Source organism: Thunnus albacares, chromosome 1, assembly GCF_914725855.1.
Source record: "Thunnus albacares chromosome 1, fThuAlb1.1, whole genome shotgun sequence".
NCBI classification, from domain to species: Eukaryota; Metazoa; Chordata; class Actinopteri; order Scombriformes; family Scombridae; genus Thunnus; species Thunnus albacares.
The window spans coordinates 5,617,188-5,639,904 of record NC_058106.1 but is presented as its reverse complement, the minus strand read 5'-3'; the positions used below and the strand labels follow the sequence as shown (position 1 = coordinate 5,639,904).

At 43.2% G+C, this 22,717-nt stretch overlaps 1 protein-coding gene across 10 annotated transcripts in view; it reads right to left on the bottom strand.

Moving 5' to 3' along the window:
• Positions 1–22,717, bottom strand: part of znf536 (zinc finger protein 536) — a 366,331-nt gene that overhangs the window by 99,094 nt on the left and 244,520 nt on the right. For all 10 annotated transcript variants that reach the window (XM_044359969.1, XM_044359703.1, XM_044360131.1 and 7 more), the window contains one exon: positions 18,128–20,418. In XM_044359969.1, the coding sequence (XP_044215904.1) occupies positions 18,128–20,417 (2,290 nt within the window). In that variant the 5' untranslated portion in view covers position 20,418. The remainder of the gene's footprint in view (positions 1–18,127; positions 20,419–22,717) is intronic.

Genomic DNA, 22,717 nt, shown 5'->3' with positions numbered 1-22,717 from the left:
CAACTCAACAGGACACTTAGTTAAGCTAGAATGAGAATTTGTGACGCCAGAAAAGAAGGTTGATATCTTGTCATTATCTTCTCCCTCATGGCTTTGTTAGTATTTACAGCTAAAATGTTACAGAGGGTGTATCGAATTGGAAGAAGGACTTTTTTTTTTTTTTTTTTCCTCCTGTGGTACTGTGCTGTCGGCTCCCTGATTGTCGGAGTATAAAAATAATCGTCATGGAAATAGATCTCATTGACAACGTGCCATGTTCACACTGTGAGCAGCTTGTGCCTTGTGAACATAATCCAGAAACGTCCTCCAAAAACTTTCCTCCACAAACTTTCAATCCCTCATCCTCTTTTTGCCCTTCTCTCCAAAAAGATGAAACGCGGGGATGCCAGGGAAGACAAAAGACAAAATCCTGTGTTGTCAAGTATCAGCAAAACAGGTAGACATGTGAAGTATGGAGAGCGAGGTGGAGGGGGGTGGGGGGGGCTCAAGGATCAGGAGGCAAAATGAGGAGGGACAAGAGAGGCAGAGAGCACGAGCAGGAAAGGACTGAGATATTGAGAGGGAGGGAGGATTGACCAAAACAGCTTTCCCATCCTCCTCCCGAAAATCCATTCTTCATCTCTGTGTCTAATAGGAAATACCTGATTCTGGCCCTGAGAGTACTGCGCCGGCAGGATTACACCTTACCTGCAAGCCCTGCCAGGAGAGGTGGCATTTGGCCGATCCGTCCCCCCATGAGGGTGGCTTGTGGCTTAGCCTCGACTTAGCTCCATGTCTTAAGACAGAGGATAGGAGGAATGAGGAGGACCACTGGGGAGGAATGTGAGTCTCTCTCTATGAAAGCCCGGGATAAACCTGTGTCCTCTGGAGAGAAGGAGCTAACTTCTGGCAGCTGGCTGGAGGCCCAGGGGTTAAAGATGATACCTTGAAATGTGTCTACACTGACGTCTCCGAAAAAGTCTTAAAAAGAGAATTTTTGTCTACTTGGTTTGTACATTGAGTGAGGCAAAATACTGTTTATTTGTTCACCTAGTTGAAAGGTAGAAGTAGAGTCCAGACATCATTTTTAACGTTCTCAACACATAATAGATCTGTAGGAATCTCCTTGAATAAAGATAATGTTCATATAAAACCCATTCTTGAGATGCCTTCTGATTTAGGAAGATCTAGAATCTCCATGTATGTGCAGGAATCTGAGGCCTAATCTAGGTCTGGGAATGACTCACATGGAGGTTTACGCTTTACATACCAACACCAAGAAGATAAGCATGCACTTGCTAAAACAACCTTATCATCAACATAAACATATGCTCACTGTGTGGGCCGTCGGGCGATGTTAACTTGAGGCTAGATAAAAAAATATAAGGGAGTCGGCAGAGATGACGAGACGGAAGGTTCATTAGAAGAGCTGTAAATGTAAGTGAGGAAGGCATCTCATCAAGCACATGTTCAACACTTGGTCCATAAGGGAGCTATACCTGGGGCTGTCGCATTCGGAAGGTGTTACTCTAATAAGACAACAGTCGCTTTTATTTACAGCGAGCACAAGATGACATGAAACATGCATTAACACATCTTCTGTTGTGCCTTTGGTGAAACAAACACCTTTGTTATTTTGTAAACAAAACATCTAACTAACAGCCCCTTTTGCGAGCTAAAGATACATTCAAATAACATATGCTCTTGACTGGAAAATAAAAAAAAACACAATAGGTGTAAACCGTCTAAATTGCAATTGCGCCGCATCTTGGAAAACAAACACTTTGCTTTGTTACCAAGACAACTGAGACAATGTGATTCCTGGGGCATTGTCAGGACTGCTACTTGCTACATTATGTGTGACAAGCTTAAGAGTAGATCTAGAGGCGTGAATGCACAGATTCAGGCTCCAGCCTATTGCGGATTGAAGATAGTCCGGCAAACCATATTTGCATGTGTAACCTTGCCAAAGAGTTAAGCTCAGCTGGCTAACATTGTCTCTGCGCTTCCAAAACCCTGGTTTGAAGTCAGCACTGATGTATAAGACTGTATAATGCTTGCTGCGATTTGACAGTTTGTGTTACTGTTACTTCCCATGCTAATGCTTAGCCCAGTGAACAAATGCAGTGCCATTCGGTTAGAGGATATAAATGTGATCAGCCCCAACATTTGTTTTTAATATATCTATCTGGGCAAACACCAAATTCATAATAGAGCCTACAGCCCATATCCTCCTTTTTCCTCTTTCTCTCTTTGCCTTCCATGGCGACAAAATGAATTCAGCTCTGAACCTAATTAATCCACAAAGGTTTCATGTCTTAATCCCCAAAGTCAAGGGGGTTATTGTCCTCACAAATGAGGTCAGTGTTCCTCCCAGTGGAAATAAGGGGAAGAAGGAGCAAAACACAGAGAGTAAAGGGAGGGACCACGGATGCTTACAGAGTGGCTTTCTTTCTCTGCGGATGTCCTGGTGAATAGAGGTGTGATATGGTGGCAAGAGGCCCTGCAAACAGGGACTGCAGTTGCCTGCTATCTGTGCAGGGATGTCTACAAGCATGGAGGTGTCATGAAGTGAGAAGCACTGAATGGTTAACACCCCATAAAGAAAGGCAGAAGATAGAAACATAAACGGAGCACTGCAATAAATGGCACAGCATGACAGCAGTGGGAGAGGGAAAATTAAACGCCTGCCAATCTCCAGCACACAGACCTTTTGAACCAGGTGGATAAGAAGGCTGGTTCTGATGGTAATTGTCACTAAGGCAAGTCACTGTCAAACTCCGAGGCGAAGAAGCATCATCCAAGTGTGACAGGACGATAGCCATGATACAGCCCTCCGTCTGGTAGGATGACAAGGGGGGATGTGACACACATGGCCACACCATGCTGCCTGACGCACAGTCACCACCAGCGGCCCACACAGGGTCTCTGTGGGGAACAAACCCTGGGAATAGCCACGAGCCGGCCAAATGCTCGTCCAGCATCGGCACACTTGGGGTGCATTGCGGGGCCCCGTCTCTGTGGACCCAATGGCAGCCAGGGAAAGCGTGGACGATTGACCACGATAGTCCACATCTATACTCATTTAGACCATCCTGATGAGAGCTTTCCAGAGATCTTTTGAGTCATCCAATCAAGGCTTGGCTCAAAGCACAGGGGTGGGGGTTGCTGGCCAATGAGAACTTGGTTAAACGGAGGGTCAGCCAATAGCAAGCATGTTGAGGGGAGGGTCGGCCAAGATGGAGGCTAGCTAGAAGAATAAAGTCCAAGATGAGGCAATCAACAGCTTGGTGAAATCTGTTGCAGTCAAAAGTGCGGCCACTGGACTGTATACAGCAGGCATGGCGGATGAGTGTAGGCCTGACGCCTAGAGAACAACGAGCTGAGCAAGAATGTTCAAATAGTCCGTATTATCTTATATTAATAAGGCACTGCTGTGATAATATGTCACCGTCTGCAGCTGTTGTAAAGACGATCATTAACTGTAGTCACAATCTGTGGAATATACTGTATCCTGTCTACAAAGGATCTACTAAAGCATGTTAGGCAAAAGCTTACTTCCCACAAAGTGCTTGCTTTCTGGTGACGGATGATGTGGCGACACACAATGTCATGCATACATAAAAAGCATCAGCAGAAAAACCTGTGCTGTTTTTGATCACTGATAATTACTGTATCTGCACTCCAAGAAGGAGTAAACAAAGTGAGAAGTTTGAGAATGGGGGAGAAAAAAGAGAAGGAAGGTGGTGGTGGTGGTGGTGGTGGTGGTTGGGGGGGGTGGTGCACAGCTTTGTAGCAGACGTTCTAATTTCCAACTTCTCTGCGACTGGTGGAATAAAAAGAGGTTTACATTGTCATCTCCCCACCGCTGAGTTTGAAATATGAGTTTAAACTGACAGAGGGAATTAAAATCTGTAAACGCCACTTTTTTTGATGCCTAATTTGAAAATCAGCTGTCAGAGTTGGTGTTTGTTGATTTTTATCAACTCAAGGGTTATTACATTTCAAGAATGTGACAATTAAAAATCCCTCAATCATTCCCATGAGCTTTCTATAACCATGCCAACTTGAAAAGTGATATAAAGTGATGTGACAAAAGCAGATGAAACCCCCAATTGAAATGTTGAACCTCATCTGGTAGCATGGGGTTAAAATATAAATGGGCAATTTTGTTCTGTTTCTCAGTTACAGTGTGCTGTGTACTCAACACAAATATCAGATCATGCAGGGAAATGACTTTCTTGTCTGCGCACAAGGCTTCTTTCAGTTAAACCAAAGTGCACACACTCATGTGGGCATCAGAAGTGCCCTTTCCCATGACTGCGTTTAAGTACAAATGATATAGATCTGAGGGTCAGAAGCAGGTCTACGAAGCTCACTGCTGCAACAGACACAATTGGATAATAATGGAGACATAGACACCGGCTGGTTAAAAAACTCACTTGACTTCAAGATTGTGAAAGCAAGGGGTTACTGAGCTGTTTTTGTTTCTCCTTTTTCCCTCACTCTTTTCTTTTTCCCCCCCCGCTCTCTCTCTCCACATTGCCGCCGCCTGCATGCCTCCCCTTCATCTCAGAGGATATATAGAGGAGAAAAAGATTTAAAAGGACTGGAAAAAAGCTCAATTGTTTATTGATTTTATAATAGGCTTAGTGCAAGAGAAATAAAGTGGGGGGCTGGTGGGGCGGCATGGTCAACCAGAGGCGATGGCGTGACAAACACGGGGCTTATGCGCAGGTAACAGCGGCTTGAGTCCAAATGCCAGGATATTGGCTTGAGCTCTTTTTTGTTTTTCCAAATGCCCGTTCGTGGCATTGTTATCCTGCTTTTAAACCAGTGTAGACATAATCGCTGCTCTCACAAACAGGGCACGGCCTTATGGGTTTGAAAGTGTGTGTTTGTGGGAAGGAGAAGGCGGGGTGGGTGGGGGGGGGCACTTCAGAATGAAATAGGATGAAATAGCTCTGTAAATAGAGTCGCATAGGTCGAGACAACCGAATTTGAAAAAAGGAAAGGAGTGAATCAGTGATGGTTAAATTTTGTCTTTTGGTGGGGAAAAAAAGGAAACTCAATTTTATGAAGTTTATGTTAAGAAAAGATTTGATATGTAAAGAAAAAAAAAAGATGAAATAAAAGAGCTGAGAATTCTTCGAACAGGCTTTTCATGAGCATGTACAAGAGAGTGTGTATGTGTCTGCCGGAGCATGCATGGGTGTGTGTAGGGTCTGATATATGGATGATAACACTAATTAGCTCGTTTTGTTTGGGGCACAACACTCATTAAAAACCCAGTGGGGCCATTAAAGTTACCGTCCCTCCAAACCATTGCTGCCGCCATATCCATCTAGGCTGCTATCTCACCCAGCTCTCCCTGTTTTTAATGGCCTCTGCTTCAGGTTGTTGGGTTGAGCAAAGATTTGTGGGACTTGGATCACTCCCCTTCTCCCCTCTTACCCCCCCCCCCCCCCGTCCATATCTCTCCATTTCTATTTAAATCTCTCTACGCTTCTCCTTCTCACGCTGTCTTACTCTCTCCGTGTCACTCACTTTCGCTCTCTCTTTGTGTCTATCTACCTTGCTCTCCCACTCATACCAATTATTACATACACTACCTCCACTCCAGGCTACATGCTCCATCCATACACTAATAGCTGTTTGCTGAAAAGAAACCGGGGAGGGAATTTACACTCTTCAGTCCCAACAAGGAGGGGGCGACGGTTGTTTCCAAGCTTTACACAGCAATGTCGGCGTAATACCGACAAACCTCCCCGTGATTCAGTGCGGCTTGCCATGCCATAAGGCGCCCGTTACTCTGCAGCGGGAGAGACTGGAGGCACAGGCCTGCCAGGATTAGATGAGCAGGTGTAGCGTCCCGCTAACAGATACAGCACAAAGCCATATTCAAGCCCGTTCTCTCTGGGACTAGCTGTGCTAAAGCTAACAGCTTCTGCTCAACTAAAAGGAGGGTTCAAGTCAATCCACTGCACATATTACTGTTGTGATAATGTTTCAGATGGGACAAGAGCAGGGTCTAGAGGGTCTGTCTGGTTTTGAAAATATATCACAGTCTATATGCTATTATGTCAGTTTGAATCATTAGTTCCACTGCTGAAAAAGAACAGTTGTGTATTTTTCTTATTCTTAACAATTGCTATGAACAATGAATTTATCTCCCTACTGTATCAAGTATCGTCTGTTTATCGAAAGCCTGATTTATATCATCCCTCTCTGTTATAGAGCTCCGTTGCTGTCCATAAACTATTAAAAACACATCAATGTGCCACACAGTTGCTATGGGTGACTTCTTCCTTTATTACCATGAACATATTGTAGTCAGTAACATCCACCCACCTTGGAGACAAGTTCCTCAAGCTAAATTTGGGCACTGCTCAGGAGGTGATACATTTGCAAGTGCCAGGTTGTTTCAGGGGTTGTTAGTAGTGCTGCCAATTGTGTTTGGTCAAGTAGATACATCGTCACATCACAACAAGGATGACTGCAACAACAGTGACCACCTTATTACTACTGCGCCTCTATTGACCAGGAAAACCAACACTCTTATTTTTTGGCAGAAATGGGAAACAACACCGAGTGCAGGGAATTTAAAAAAAAAAAGATGCTGCCATAAATACTCACCAGCACAACAAAATGTGTAGTAATCTGTGGCTGAAAATAGTTCCCACACATGCACTATTTACTCCTGTTTGAGTGATGTTTGCTAAATATTACAGTGCCCAGCTGTAGGAAATGAGTGCACCTTTCAAAAAAAACAAAAAAAACAAAACACTTTATAGTTGTGACCAGTTCTTAAAGATTTATGTCTTCAGTAGGAACCAATTAGAGATGGGAGGTTAGCCCTCCGCTAACTTGAATGGGAAAAATACTTTAATCTTCTGGACTTTCCAAATGTGATCAGAATGAATAGATCAAATTCTGAGTCATTAAACAGGGGTTGTGACGCTCAAAAAAATGTATCCACCGTTTTACAGCTGCTCCTTTTCCCATGATTGTGCATTCACTTGCATCGGTGAATTAATGAGTTCCACCCACTCCCACTGATTCACACGATTAGGCCACCGGATGTTGATGGAACGAAAAAGGTGGAACTCAACTGCAAGGGCAGTGCAGCACCCGGACAGTCTACAGCGCGCACAAGCTAGAGTTATCTTGTAATACATCTTCACAAAAGGCAGCGGTGCCAAGCATATTTTGATTTAATGACTAAATAATTACCTTTGTGAGACAACTCAGTCACTCAGAGACAAACTCTAGCAGTAACAAATGAGACCAGCTGACCAACACACACTTCATTTACACAACTTAAACCAACTCTGAGATGAAGAAAATGACTCTTATACAAAATATTGGTGAGAAATAATCATATTGATTTACAATTATTTCCTGTCATTGTGCTTAAAGGACTTGAACCGCAGTCAGTACCACATATGATAAGAATGGTATCCGTAGCAACACAGTCTGCTAATCAGAAATTACAGACTGAAATTACAGGCATGATTGATCAGTCAAAATCCAGTAGTAGTAAACTACTAAAAAGGGACAAATTAAAATTCATGGACGGTTACTGACTGTGGCATGGAAGTTGTGGGTGAGTGAGTGATTCGTGCTGCCTGACTTAGACCTTCAGCTCCAGGCAGGCAGAGCTAATACTGTGTTGAAACAAGTGCCAAAGTGGTTGTTTTTCTCACAGGGCTAGGATAATGTAGTAATTAACTTGCTACATTTCCACAAATACAGCTAATATAAAAATTGCACAATAGTGACATGTCGTCTCGCCTCATCTTCACAGTTCGCACTAGCTAGCTAGCGTGTAGGAGGGGCCAGTCAGTGCACGAGTTAGTGGAGTGCAGGTCTAGTCACTCTCGAGTCAGTAAAGAGTTGTTTGTTTCGAACGATTCGTTCACATCATTAGAATCAATGGATTTGGTGCCCAGAACCGTAGACACAGTAGAGAAGTCAACAAGTATCGAGATGTGGGCTAATTAATGTTTGTTTTGGTATCGGAATTTGTTAAGATAAATATAGAATACCATCAGCTTTTAGAATCGACCTAAGCAGGCCTTTCCACATACTTGCCTGTAACCTGTATTCAGTTGCTTAGTAAAGCTCCATAACACCACAAACACATACTCCAAGTGCCTGGTCATATCCCATATACCCCCTTTTGCCATGTTGTTGAAAGGCAAGCCTGAAAATATCCTTGGTCTCAGGTCTGGATATTAAGAGTGTTGATTAGATATATGAGTTTGCCATTTGCCCACGGAGCGTGGAGTTCTCTCCGACAGAACTGGGGACCATATGGCTGGTGAGAGATTTCCCCCCTCTCTTCCTCTTCGCGCAGCCTGACAGCTGGATGGCTGCTAACTGGGGACGAGGAGGCTTGGCAGCTGCAGCTGAGAGCAACGCTTTGATGCCGCTCACCCTTTTTCACTTCTCTCTCTCTTCCTCCTCCTCTCTCTCTCTCTCTCTCTCTTCCTCCTCCTCCTCTCTCTCTCTCACACACACACACACACACTCAGAAGAACCCACATGCCCACTACTAACCAGTAAACTTATGTAAACTTTCTACAGGTTGGACCAGAGAGACAACAGGAGGTGGAACTGAGCATAGAAAGTCATTGCTGAATTTTGCAGGTGTTTTCATAGATTCAATCAATTTCATCTGATTCAGTTTCCCTTTACTTGAAATGTTTACAACTAGTTTTGGTTGTTTCATCAGTTTAAACAACTCAACAACTTTTGGAGGAATGAGGTTTTTAATTGCCTCTCTTTATATTACAATTAGGACAAAGGATGAAAAATATATATTTTTTTGCTTTCCAAGATGTGTGAATCTGCCGTCGAAAAGATGACATTGTGAGGGACGGAAGGAGGGAGGGCACCCATGGGTGAGAGGTGGTGGTGGTGGTGTTGGGGGGTTGCGGTAAGGTGGAGTAGAGAAGAGGAGGAAGAGGAGGAGGGTGAAAAGGCCTCTGGGAACACATTAAGATGTACAGCTGGCAAGTACAAAAAAAGTCAGAGATTTTTGATTTTCTGCGTCTCCACTCATGTTGTTCTGTTTTTTGTTGTTTTTTTTTTTTTTTTTCCTTTTTGTACTTTGACTCAAAGGAATCTTTCATCATTTCTTAAACAAAAAAAAGAAAGACTCCTTTGGATGTTTAGATGCAGATACCTGGATGCTTTGTGCAATATGAAAGAAATCTCCATTCTTTCGAATAAAAGTGTAACAGCAGGCAGGCGTTTTTTGTTATTTGGGGTTTTTTTATCTTAAATCTCATTTGCACCATGTTTTAGCACATTTATCTTTAATGAAAATTACTTTAAATACAGAGTATATGATGTTTTTAATTGAGTTCACTCTAGACAATAATGTCTCTCTTTAAAAGGAAGAGAATTTCTTTGTACATTAACCATTATACCAACTTTTCTCTGCACTCCTGCAACTCTGATGACAAAACCATCAGCTTATGCTCAGTCCTGCACAAAAGGGTAAAATGCAACAGTACATGTTACTGTAAACCTCCAGTTAGAGTCCACGGATGTTATTCAAAATGTCAGTATACAGTAGGTTCAGTGAGCCTTTCCTTTAAAACTCATTTTCAACGATGCTTATCCTCCCTTCTTCTACGTTCACTCTGTTCTCCACTTTCAAAGGCACCATCTTTAAAGCACCATCTCTTGGACTATTATATCAGATGATCTCCCTCTCTGTTTCTATCTATCCTTCCTTCCTCTTTTACTCTTTTCATGCTCCCTCTTGTGTTCAGGCGCCGCCTGATCCTAGCCTGCCCACTCCTCTGTACCGCTTGCCCCCATGCCCTTCTCCATTTTTTCCCCCTCCTCCTCCTCCTCCTCCTCCTCCCTCACTTCCTCCTCCCCTCACTCATTTTGCCTTTACTGTATCCCCCCCACCCTTGCACTATATCCATCTCACTCTCTCCTCCTTTCTTTCCACCAGCCAGCTCCTCCCATGCCTCCTCTTGCTGAAGGCCCCCTGTTGCTGCCTGCTATCAACCAGCTCTGAACTGGTGAATATGGTGCAGGAAGGGGGAGCAGGGAGAGAGAAGAGAGGAGAGGAGAGGAGAGGAGAGGAGAGGAGAGGAGAGGAGAGGAGAGGAGAGGAGAGGAGAGGAGAGGAGAGGAGAGGAGAGGAGAGATGTATAAGAGCATGAGGACAGAGGAGAGAGGAGAGCGGAGTTTGGCTGGAGCCAAGAGGAGAGCAGCTGGGCACGGCTAACAGGGAATGATAATGACCTCAGAAATCTGCTGTTCGCTCTACAACAATAGGGTGCTCAGTCGCCTGGAAAATTGTGTTCATCAGCTAGCTCTGCTCACTTACTAATTGACATTGCCAAATATTTTAAGAACAATTGGAATGTGGCAGGGGGAGAGAGTGAAAAAAAACGAAAGCTCAGAGATCTTAATCCCTGGACTTAATTCCTCTCTCACTTTTCCACCCGTTTTGCTTCTCTCTTTCTCTCTCTCTCTCTCTCTCTCTCTCCCTCTCTCTCTCTGTCTCCCTCTCTCCCTCTCTCTCTCTCTTTGTGATGAGGAGATAGCTACAACTAAGAAAGAAGCACATTTTTCATGTCGCTTTCTGCTCTCATGTCAGCACCCTGATGTTGACACAAAAGGCTTTTTATGTGACCTGTCAATGGGGTTAAGAAGAGGAGATTGAGAGGGGGAGGAGGAGGAGGGAGGGCGGCAAAATTAGAGTATGACGGAGCGAGGGGGAGAGAAAGAGAGAACAAGAGAATGAGGGAGAGGAAAAAAAGAACAAGAGATTCCTCAGTCATGGTATCACATGTCTGGCCCTCCATTTTTAATGAGGCAAAGGTCAATGTATTCTCTTGCTCTTTCACGCACAGGAGGAACCCCAATCATGCCCAAGTTAACTTGTTCAAACAAACCCCCCCCTCCACTCCCTCCCCACCCTCCATCACCCACTCCACACAACCACCCCCGCCGCCCAGCCCAGCCCGGCCCGGCCACCTACCATCCAGTGCCATCCATTTGCATTCCCTGACCGAGAGCCCTGCCTCATTTCACAGGAATCCTGCATTGACGGAGTCAGACAGCTGTCACCAGACAGAGAAAGGGAACTTGGCGTTCACCCTCTTTCAGCTTCGCCCTCCCCTCCATCCCTCCAACCCTCTGTTAAGCACACACATAAACAATCAAAAGAAGAGAAACTGTTTAGCTAGTGTAGAGTTTCGCTCGGTAGTTTCGACTGAAGGAAGAACAAACGCTTGTTTAGCCCCGGATGTGTGCATTTATATGTGCATCGTGGGGTTGAGGCTGGGTAAACACACTCCCCAACATTAGCACAAGTTGTGACTGTGATGTTAATTTATGTCTTTCTTTCTCTGTCACTTTTCTTTTTTTTTTTTTTTTAAGGCTTTCCTCCGTCACTTTTGAGTCTCTTCTCCGGCATGTTCAATCGACTTTAAGTTTCTCCTGCATTTCAAAACTGTAGTAAGGAGTCACGAGTCACCTTCGCTCTCTCTATTCTTGCTCAGTTTTAGCAATGACACCGGAGAAGATAGCTTGTTGATGTATTAAGAATATTAATATGCAAACAGTCTACCTGACGGAGTAAGGCAGCCTTCTGTTATGGAAAGATAAATATTATGTTTTAATTATAAAAACATAAAACAGAAATGGGGAAGACAGAAGTAGATGGAGGGTGTGTGTGTGTGTGCGTGCATGTGCGTGTGTGTGTGTGTGTGTGTGTGTGTGCCAAGGAAGCTTGTTCCAGGAGAAAGGTAAGCTATGTTTTGGCAAAGATTTGGAGTTGAAAAGAGTGGATGGCATAATGCGATGCTGTTTACTGAGGAATGTGATGCCCTGTCATCTCTCTCTTTTTCTCACTCCACTCAGTCTCTCCCTTCTGGATTGCCTGTGTCATTTTTTCATCGCCTCTCCTTCACTCTCTCAACAGTCCATTTTTTCCTTTTTTTTTTCTCTCCCTGTCCTGGCTTCATAACCAAGCGGGGAATCCTAACGTGATCATTAAGACATAAAACGGACTGATAAATGTTTCATAAGGACAAGGCTAGCCACTGATAGCCACCCAGGAATACTGAGGCGCAAACCCAGGCTCGCAGTCCTTCCCTCGATCAAACACACTCGTTCGGAATACAATTGGAATTTTAAAATATCTAAAAAGCCTCGGCTAATTCCCACCATGGGTAATATTTACAAATTGAGTCTGAGAGACGGGGTTGGAGAGAGAGAGAGAGAGAGAGGGAGAGGGAGAGAGCAAGAAAGGAAGAGAGAAATCAAATGAACTGTGCAAGGAAAAAGAGAAAGAAGAACAGAGAAATAAATTGGCCTTTTATATTGTGCAAGCGTGTACAAAAATACTAAGTCTGCATTTATCCGAGACATGTCAATCAGCGCAGCACACTGACAATTAGTGCGTTTGAATAGAACTTTTATCATTTACCAGACACCAGAGTCCTGACCTACTGTACAAAAATACAGCTCGGGGAATGAATGTGCCTGTAACACAATGACTGTCTATTTAAGTTTGGTGACACATAAAAAATACAGATATGACAGGCCAGACTCCTTCAAATGAGTGGGGGGTAGAAAGCTCAGGTTTTGTAACAACTGAGTTCTCTGATTATAGAGAAAAGAAGAATAGTGTGAGGGGGGAAATAGTAGAGGAACGGATGTCAATTACAAAGAAAAAGTAATTTATGCAGAGGGAAGAGACTGAAAAAAAAAAAAACCGAGAGGCGTAATTCATTATTTTTTAATGCACATAGTTTTACACACACATATATTATGATGTACACACTCTCAGAGGACTGGCCTCATTTCAAAGTGTTGGCTGCAGTGTGAGGTGGCATACAGTAAAGAGGTATATTACTTATTCCAGGAATCATCAGCCACAACAAGTCAGCTCTACCCTGTTTATTCTCTGAGATTTAAGTGAGCAGGTTTTATTGTTCTAGTCTTTGCTCGCAGCATATTTACATTTTACAGAATGTGTTTTTTCTTTTTTTGTTTTATCAGGGACTGGTTAACCCATGAGGGGAAGGGGGGGGCAGGGAAAAAATTGAGCTCTTGGCCACTATTGAGCCCTACCACCCACATTACTCTCACCCTTTTTACCCAGAGACCCAGCAACCACCCAGCATTCCTACACTGGAACACTACCATTCTAGTTTTCTTGGATGGTAATCTAGTTGTGAACATAACTATTGAATTTTTCTCTTGTAATTAAAACTGTAAGGTCAGCTATTGTAATCATCTCTTCTAGAAAACATAGATAGACTAAAGGAATGTTCTCGTTCACACCAGTGAGCATCGCTCGCTCACACCATGAGAAAATGTGGTTAATTAACGGATCTGGCAAGTCGCAAAAAATGTTGATACTTGAGTGTACGAGTAAAATGTTCAGTGACAATGTATTGCATTTCTTCTGCCTAAATATCCGATAACACAATACAATTAAAGTCTGCAGTAACTTGAAGCACAAGACATGATGTGTTTGTTACCATTTAAACAACCAAGATGCTTTTATTGTCTAAACCTAACCACATACAGGACACAGAGATATGAACCCCCGGTCTCTGGTGTCAGCATCCTCCAATTCCAGTGTGCTATATAAATGTAATTCCTCATTTGTTCGAAAAAAAAAACACTGCCTGTGAACATAACCCAGGCAGCGATTACATTTGTCAGTGCAGTGTAATGGGAAAACAAGTAGTGTATAAACCTAATTTCTAGGAGACCAAGTTGGTTGATCACACGTCAAAAACTATCCAGCCTTCCTCCCAAACTGGAGGAATAAGACACGGTTGCACCGCAAAGTGAAAGGATTTGATGGGACTGTTTAACTGTTTAATATCTGTATCTTTGACTCTACCCGCTGATATTTACCTCAGTTGAGACTGCATTCACAGCAGGCCTGCCTTCTGGACATATTTACCAAACTAAAACAAGTTTAATCTACATAGTCACTGTATGTGTACAGCATGCCAAAGCGGATAACTGTCAGTTGATTTTAGTTGTTTGATTAATGTCCAATTTTGTAAGATCATTTAGTTTTAACACCTTTATTCTTTTAGTTTATATTTTTTTTCCCCTCACATATTCCTAAACAAAGTTGTATTTAATTACCACAAGCTAGTTGACACCCTTCAAAAAACACTGGAGGCTATACACATAATGGTAAGCAAAGACATACAAATCTGTCTTTGGTTAAATCTTACAGGATGTCAAAGATTTTCAGAAACAGGATGCAGAAAACTTGGTAGATAAAGCAACTGACCTGACACTGAGTAGTACTTTCATTTTGCTCAGGAAATGTCTTTATATGGAATGTAGTCACAGCCTAATTATCTTTTTGATCTTTCATAGTGAAAGAATATCCTTCCTTAAATGCCTTTGTCATATTGCTAGTATTGATTACTCATTGAATAATATTAACTGATAAAAGTTAGCTGGATTGAGTTTGTCACCATGGGTATTCATAGTAGTCTGGATCTTGGTCAACTCCACTTTATTCCTGTTTTAATGACACAGTAATTACACTGTAACAGTTTGTCTGTATGTGTAATTACGCCCCCATTGTAACGACGCAATTAGATGAATATCCACGCTTTATAACCTAAGGCGTCAAGTCGGCAAATCCAATTTCAATTTGTATGGAGCAAGCATTTTGCCTGCTTGTTTGAGCCGCGGTAAAGACCCAGGGATATGCAGGCTAATCCTCGCCATGTTAAAACGCTGTTCCTCTTAAAAAAAAAAAAAATGTAGACATGAGGGATTCTCTGGAAAGAGAGAAAGAGAAAAAAAGAACCGGGGGAGTATACAGAGTCTTTTACAGCCAGGAGCCAAGAGGTGGGAGTGGGGTTTAGGGGTAGGGGGAAGGTTGCAGAGGTACTTGTAAGGAGGACTTCTGCTGCTTTAGGCCTTGCACGCATGTAGCAAAGCCTGTTTTTTACACATTCAGCTACATTTTGCCTGTACAGTGGCAGCAGAATGGAGAGACGCCATCGTGCAAAATGAGGATTTTCAATGGTGGGTTATTTGCATGTAAGAGCTGCCAAAAGAGGGCCCTGCTTTCCATAGAGCTGCGCCTTTTCAGATTTGTGATGAGTTATATTCAATGTGGTCTACCTGTTGCTCAACCTTTCTACCACAACTACAGCACACAACACCTCCTGTAGTGTTTCTCTAAACATAGTTTCTTTTAGACTTGAGTATTGCAGGAAACAATGATGCTGAAGTGAAGTCAGTCCAAGGATAAGCAAACAAAAAAATAAAAAAATAAAAAAAGATGATGATGATGATGATGATGGGCATAAATGTAATTACTTCTTTGTTTTCTTTAAAGAAATAGTTGTATTGAATAAGAGACATGTTCAAGGTTAGCTGCTGAGCTATGCTGCAATAAGGAAAGGAAGGTCTTTAAAGGACATCTCTGACAGAAGCCTTTGTTTTTCTGCTCTTTTTCTTCCTCACTTCTCTCTTTTTTCACTCATTGCTTTTAAACAAGTGCCGTCTCAAAGACAAAAGCGGTGGAGTTGACCTTCTTTCACAGTTGAGATGTTATTGTTGATTACTATAATTCAAGTTTAACTCAAAATTGCTGTGGGTAGGTGGCGGGGCAGAGGCTCACACATACACAAGCGCAATCGTGCAGGTGCGCACACATACACTTTCATACAGAGAATTACAAGGCCTCCTTTTTTACTCAGTAAAAGCTGAAAGTCTGAGATATTAAGATAAAGACAATAGTACAGTGGCCACATCCTGTTCACTGCGGAAGAGAGTGATATGCACACATACTGTAAAGCATACACCCCACACACACACACACATGCACACACACATGCACACATAACAAACATGCATGCAGAGAAGCATGACACCTTTCTCCACATGAGACTCAGACACTTTTTTTCTCACACATCAAAGCTTCTAATTTGAGAGTCCCTGAGCTCCAAATGTGAATCACATTGTCTAAGTTGTGAAGAAAGACAAGTTTCGCTTCTTCTGATTAAAAAACAGGAAGTAGCAAAACAAGCATATTTAACATTTTTAATGTCAAATCTGTTTACTTCTCGCTTTTTTTTTTTTTTTCTCAGCAGAACTGCATCCCTTTCTATTCAGATCAGTGCTTGCCTAATCATTTTTATTCCTTTCTTCTCTGCAAATCTATTTTCCACCTTTGCCATGCTCTCTAGCAGTAAGCTACAGTTTGACATCCTATTCTGGCGCATATACTCACAAAGCTCTACAATAACAATGGGAGGAGAGCCTTTCAGATATGACAGTGGCAGATTTACAGAAAGCTTCAATAGTCCCACAGTATGAAGCAGCGTAGCCTCTGACTGAGCACCGGTCTAAGGGTGAGATATAACACCTGTACAAAAACCACACACACACACACGCTCACTTAGAAACACTTAGTCAGACAAACACAATAGGAGGCGGTCCAGCAGTTCTCTTGTGCAAACTTGATGATACGCTATCTTAATTTGTTTCTGTACTTACATTTCTATCTTTAATCCTACCTTCCTTCCTCAAAGATGTTGCCCGATGGGGGAGATTTAACCACTGAACTACACTGAATGCATTCCTTTGTGTTTTGCTAACATGTGGTGGTAAATACTATTGGTTTTATTTGTCAAGTATTATTTTAATTTGATTTTTTTTTTTTTTTTTTTTTTTTTTGGGTATACTGCACACTGGATGTTAATACAGTACTTCTAAAGTTGTTGAAACGCCACAAGCTGTACTCATCAGATTCAAAGTGCTTGAGTCAAAAGAGACAGACAGAGAGAGAGATGCAGAGACAGAGGGAGAGAGAGAGAAACTTCCAGCATTAAAATTCAGAAGATAATTACATCCGCTACACCCCCACGCTGTTGAGAAAGTGTTATGTTTAATAGTCTCTATAAAGAAAATAGGTTTTTATCTCGCTCTCATTTTCATTAATTCCTAATTGGGGTGGGGGGTTGTCTGTTATTATTTCTTAGATTAAAATAAACATAGCCTGTCCCATGTTCAAACCCATCACACTACACGGGCATGATAAGGACTTCATGCCTCTGTGAATAAATAAACAATTTCGTCTCCACTGGTGGAATTAAGTTGCTTACAGCCTTAAGCTAAGCCACTCTGATTTATATTTATATTTATTTATATTTTTTCTCAAAAGACTTAAAAGCACATCCCTGCTTTTGCAAATGAAGTTCACCAGTTTTTTTTTTGACCTGCTTTATATGTATATCTTTAATTAGTGTCTTGTTTAGCTTAAACCGACTGATTATCGCATAGTCGTGACCTAATTACCGCGCACGCTTCTTAACTCCGGCATAGTGCCCTGAGGAGCAAGCGAAAGTTACCTTTAAAAACTTGTGTAATCATTAGCAACGAGCCTCCCTTAATCCCACTAAACATACACTTATCTAGCCCCGGCCGGCCTGTGTTTGCTGGGTAAGGAGAGGGGAGGGGTATAGTTGTCTCCAACGTGTTTATTAAAGACATTTATTAATCGCTGTGGTTAAAACGAGTTCGTCCCTATGCTCCCAGTCTTTACTCATGCTCCATAGGGATCTAGGCTGCTAACCTCCAAACATGGATGCAATGGTGAGACAGGTCTCTCCCTGGATTGTGTTCTCTGGAGTCCTCTGTTTGGCTTAATGTGAATGGTAGCAACAACACTGCAGTGTCAAGGGAAATTTCTTACCATGGCCAGCATAAGAACTTAAGAGGAAACGGAATGTACAATGTATAGATTTCTGTCTGTATGTGTGTAAAGTATCCTATACTGTATAAGCAAACATCTTTGAGGGGGTGTGTGATGGATATTTGAACAAAGGCATTAAGTATTTTAGTTATGTGAGGAATGTGTGGCTTTGAGTCTTCAGTGGGTATTTGAGTTATTTTTCTTTCCCTTTTAAAGAGATAGATTTGACACATTGACATACACACATATCTATACACTTAAAGTGATTTTCAGTGGAAACTAAGACAGTAACATTGAATTAAAGAAGGAAACATAATTCCCAAGTGTATGTCATGAGATAAAATTTAGATCCCTTTATCCACGGACTGACCAAAAAATACAAGTGGCTATCACTCATTCTGTCTTTTTTTTTCTTACCTGAAGATGGTGAGGAGGGATGTGGGCTGTCATCCTGGACACTTCCAGTCTGGGAGTGTCCTCCTCCAGCTCCGCTCTCCTCTGTCACATTGGATGATCCAGGGGTGGTGGAGCGGCTGATGGACTGGGATTCGGGGTCACTGGCTGATCCACGGCGTTCGTCCAGACCTTGTTGCTGGATCGCTTCCTCGATGCCTCTCCTGTCTTTGCCGTGGATGCGTGAGTGGACAACCATCTGATGGTAGGTTCTGAAGACTCGGCCACAGTCAGGGCACTCTGAAGGCTTCTCCTTCAGGCTGGAGAGACCGTAGTCAATGTTGGGGCTTCCCAAGCCAGCCAGGCCGCCGGGAGTCTCTACACCACCATGGTGAGACATCAAGTCACGGTGACTGTCAAAGCCTCTTCCATCCTCCTTCATGGACATCGTGGCTCCACTTGCAGCCTTGGATCCCTGCAAGGCCTCAGAGAGCTGCTTATGCTTGGAGCTATCAGTGGAAGTAATCATGGAGTAGTCTTGTTTCTCCTTAGAGAAGGATGCCATGGCACCAGCACCACTCATCTCATCTTCCTGCCCAGGGATTATATGGTGCTGGTGTTGCTGCTGCTCCTTAGGCATGAAAGCCCTGTCCATAGCCATACCACGAGCCATTATCTGCCAGGCTTGGTAGCTATTGAGGGAATCCATCTCTGCCACTTTTGCAGCTGCCTGGAGGCGCTCCATGCAGCTCGACTTGAGTGGTGGCACAAGGTTGAGACAACCCAGGAGTGAGCGCTTCTCATTTTCGCCCAGCCCATGGCCCATACCTGCTGCCATTGGCCCCAACAACTTCCCTAACATCTCCTTTTCCTTCATGGCTATCCCTGCTTTAGCCAACATTTGGTGCTGCTCACTCAGGCCCTGTTTGTCTGGTGAAAGGAAGCCTCCCTGAAGACAGGAGATGTAGCGAGAGTAAAGGTTGGCATGAGCTTCCTGAGCCAGGTTGCTCATGCTGTTGACAGAAGCCATTTCCTGCTCACTGGGCTGGGGTGGCTTGCTCTTAATGGCCAGCTTATTCAGATGCACCTTCATATGATTCTTGAGGAACCACGGTTCCTTGAAGCGGCGGCCACAGATTTGGCAGCAGTGTTCAAAGGAGTCCTTGTGCTTGCGCATGTGGCCCTTGAGGAACCAGGCTTGGCTGAAAACCTGGCCACACACATCACAGCGGAATTCAGTGGCTGGCTGCATACCGCCGGCACCACCAGCACCCTGGCCCTGTGTGTTCTCAGCTGTAATGTGGGCCTTCTCCACATGACTTATCAGATCCTCTTCATGGGAGGCAGCAAACTCGCACAATGTACATTTGTAGGGTTTGTGGAGTATGCGGATGTGGCGGTCCAGCTCCTCACGCTTCTTGAACTTCCCTTTGCAGAAGGTGCAGCGGAAGCCGGTGGTCGGGTTGAGGGACTGTTCATCTTGGGTGCCAGCCGGTTTGGGTGAAGAAGAAGGCTGGGAAATAGTTTCTTGAGTGGCAAGGCTTGAGGGGGGGAGGAGGGCACAGGCAGAGCCTAGTTGCTGCTGTTGGGAGTTAGTGCTGCTGTTGAGGCTCAGATGGGGTGTCTGAGCTGTCTGGAGAAGACCTCCACTCCCTCTCATCTGCTTGTCCCTCAGGATGGCCCTCTCCTCTAGCTCATGGAGCAGCCTGTTCTCCTCACGGACACGGCCGCGCCCCTTACCAAGGTTCCCGAGCTTGTGGGTGCGGAGGTGGATCTTCAAGTTGCCCTTTTGAGCTGCTCGGTGATCACAGTAGGGACACTTGAAGGGCTTCTCTCCTGTGTGTGTGCGCATGTGCAGTGACAGGATGCTGTTAAAACGGAAGCGCTTGCCGCACAATGGGCACGGATACTTCCTGTTCTTGCGGGCGTCGTCTTCAATATCATTCATCTGGGACATGATGCCCAAGTTCTGGCCATTGAGAAACTGCTGCAGGTCAACACGCCCGTTCAACCCACTTAGTGCTCCTGCATCAATGTCTCGGTTGAGTTGATTGGCTAACAGTGCCATCTGACTGCTGATAGGTTGACTGGCCAGGGCTGCGTGGTGGGTCTTCTCATCCAAAGGCGTGGCTGCCTTCTCTTCAGGAATCTGCTGCGGGCGATGTAGGTCAGGAAAGGCGTGTCCTAGCTGGGCAGTAAGCTGGTGAAGTTTTTGACTGATAGGGTAGCGGCCATTTAACACTGCACTGCTCAGATGGGCATCAGCGTCAGGCACCGCTGACGACACACCAAGGCACAAACTAGAGTCCTCCATCCTGTAAAACCAGAGAGAAATGCAAAATGAGACAAATATTCATTTCTACACATTTAAATGCAGAAGGATTTTTTGAATCACTATGAAACATTAGAAAATTATGAAGGTTTTAGAAAGAAAGTGCATTTAAAAAAAGTTCTGTATGCTAAGGTTAGTGATGGTATACTCCTCATGTTTGCTTTCCAGATTATAAATAGAATACTATCCAACCACATGTTCAGAACTAATTTGTTACTTCATTTAGAGAAACAACACCTGTGCTGTGTCACCCAGTAGTGGGAAATAAAATGTATTGTCTTTGATTCACAGAGCACTGTGTGGATTGTCAGCACCAAGGGCCTGGAGAAATGCTGCGACTCCTCAGAACTTTTTCAAAATGTAACACCATTTTGGATGGAATAATTACTCTGTAAACACAGTGAGCAGTGTATAATTAAGCTACTTGTGCCCATCCTATCAGAATTCCTCCAATTACACGCCTTAATGAAACGGAGCAACGGCATTGTCAGGAAGCCACCGCAATACTACAATTATGATATTAACAATAGCACTTAAAACCAAGGGGTTACTCCAGTAAACACAACACTCTTATCTTGGTGCCACGACACTTGTCTTGGCGCAATATTCCATTAAAGAGCCGCACTACATTTGATGTGAATCACTTTGCTCTCCCTCTGCCTCCTTCCAATCCCCCAACCCTCTCTCAGTCTTGTCTTCGTCTCTCTACCTAACTCTTTTACACTTTCCAGGTTAGAGAAAACAACAGTTGGTCATGTTGAAAGAGTTCCCAATTCATCCAAAGTGCTGTTGGTTGTATTTGTTCTATTACCTACTTCATGCCAGAGAATTTTATGCAATTTATACTGCGCTATAAGTGTTTTCATTTCATATGTGTAACATCAGTGAATAAACAAAAAAAAAAAAAAAGAATAACACTGGTTTTAATGCAGATCCATCTGTTCTCCAGATGGAGAGGTATAAACATCTATCTGCACACTTCCTCTGGCTGCTGGCAGGGGTCAAACCCTCAGAAACAATAACCACGGTTCTGCTTTGGTCAACAAAATATTGTATAATATCTCATTAAGCTGATTAGTATGCTGCCTGGTAACAGTGGCAGCCATCGTGCTATAACGCATGATTATAATCATCAAAAAATCCTTTCATGGAGAGGCAGTGTAAGGCACTGGCATTAGGTGAGTTCACTTTTAAGAGAAAGTGGGATCATTTTAGGGAGCTTATGGACTCAGTCTGGCGGTAATGGGGAACACCCACATTAAATATGTTCAATACACACTTTACAGGCATGAAGGGCAACTAAGGTTCCACCACACTGTCTTTCTTTTTGCTCTCTCTCCACCTACAGTATGTTCCTAAGGCATGGAGGACTCTACATTGTGCTTGGCTCATTTGTTTTCTCATTCATTTGAATTTTTCTCTCTCTTTTTCCTTCTCTCTCCCATCAGTAGGAGGTTAGTAGACATAAGGGGTGCCTGTTCTTTTAGCCACTGGCCCCTCCAACACATTGTTGATGGTGGATTCTTATCTTGTGGACATGAATTAGACACTGTGACTGGCTTCCACTTCTGTTTAAAGGAATGTGACAGTTGTGGGCTGCCCTTTGAATTCTCCTTATTTCTCCCCACAAGTATCATAAAGCAATTCAGCTGAATTCATCAAGAACATAATGGGCATGCTATGTTCTGCAGGCTTATGTGTTACAGCGAGACACGCTTCTGTCAAAGCCTACTTAAATTTATGACAGATCTTATGATCGTGTTCTCATGTGGCTTGAATAATGCTACACTCATCGAAGAAATAAAGCATTTTAAAAGCTTACAAATAAAAATTTTTATATATGAGTGAACAAATATATATCAATACTGTATATATGTACATTTATTGTGAGAATAATATTGGAAGAGAACAGCAAGAGAAGATAAAACTTTGTTAGACTCCCTTAAATGTCTTAGGTTTTAAATTGTATTTATGTGACACCCCAGCTTCCATCACCAGGCGTGCTTATATTGGAGAAGACCTTATTTGAATGGGCCCTTTTTTTACAGAGGCGGCTGCCTTTTGGAATAGAAATCTGTGATTTAAACTAGGCTGATGAGCTGTTGCTCATTTGGGGAGATAGCAGCTTGCCCTTTTCTTCAATTTGATTTCTGCCTTTATCTTTAACATATAACAAAGGCAGATAGACAATGGAATAATGTGAAATGAACTGACGAATCCAGTTTGTGTTTTTTATAAACGTATCCTGGCTGACGAGCGTATGCAAATGAGGCACATTAATA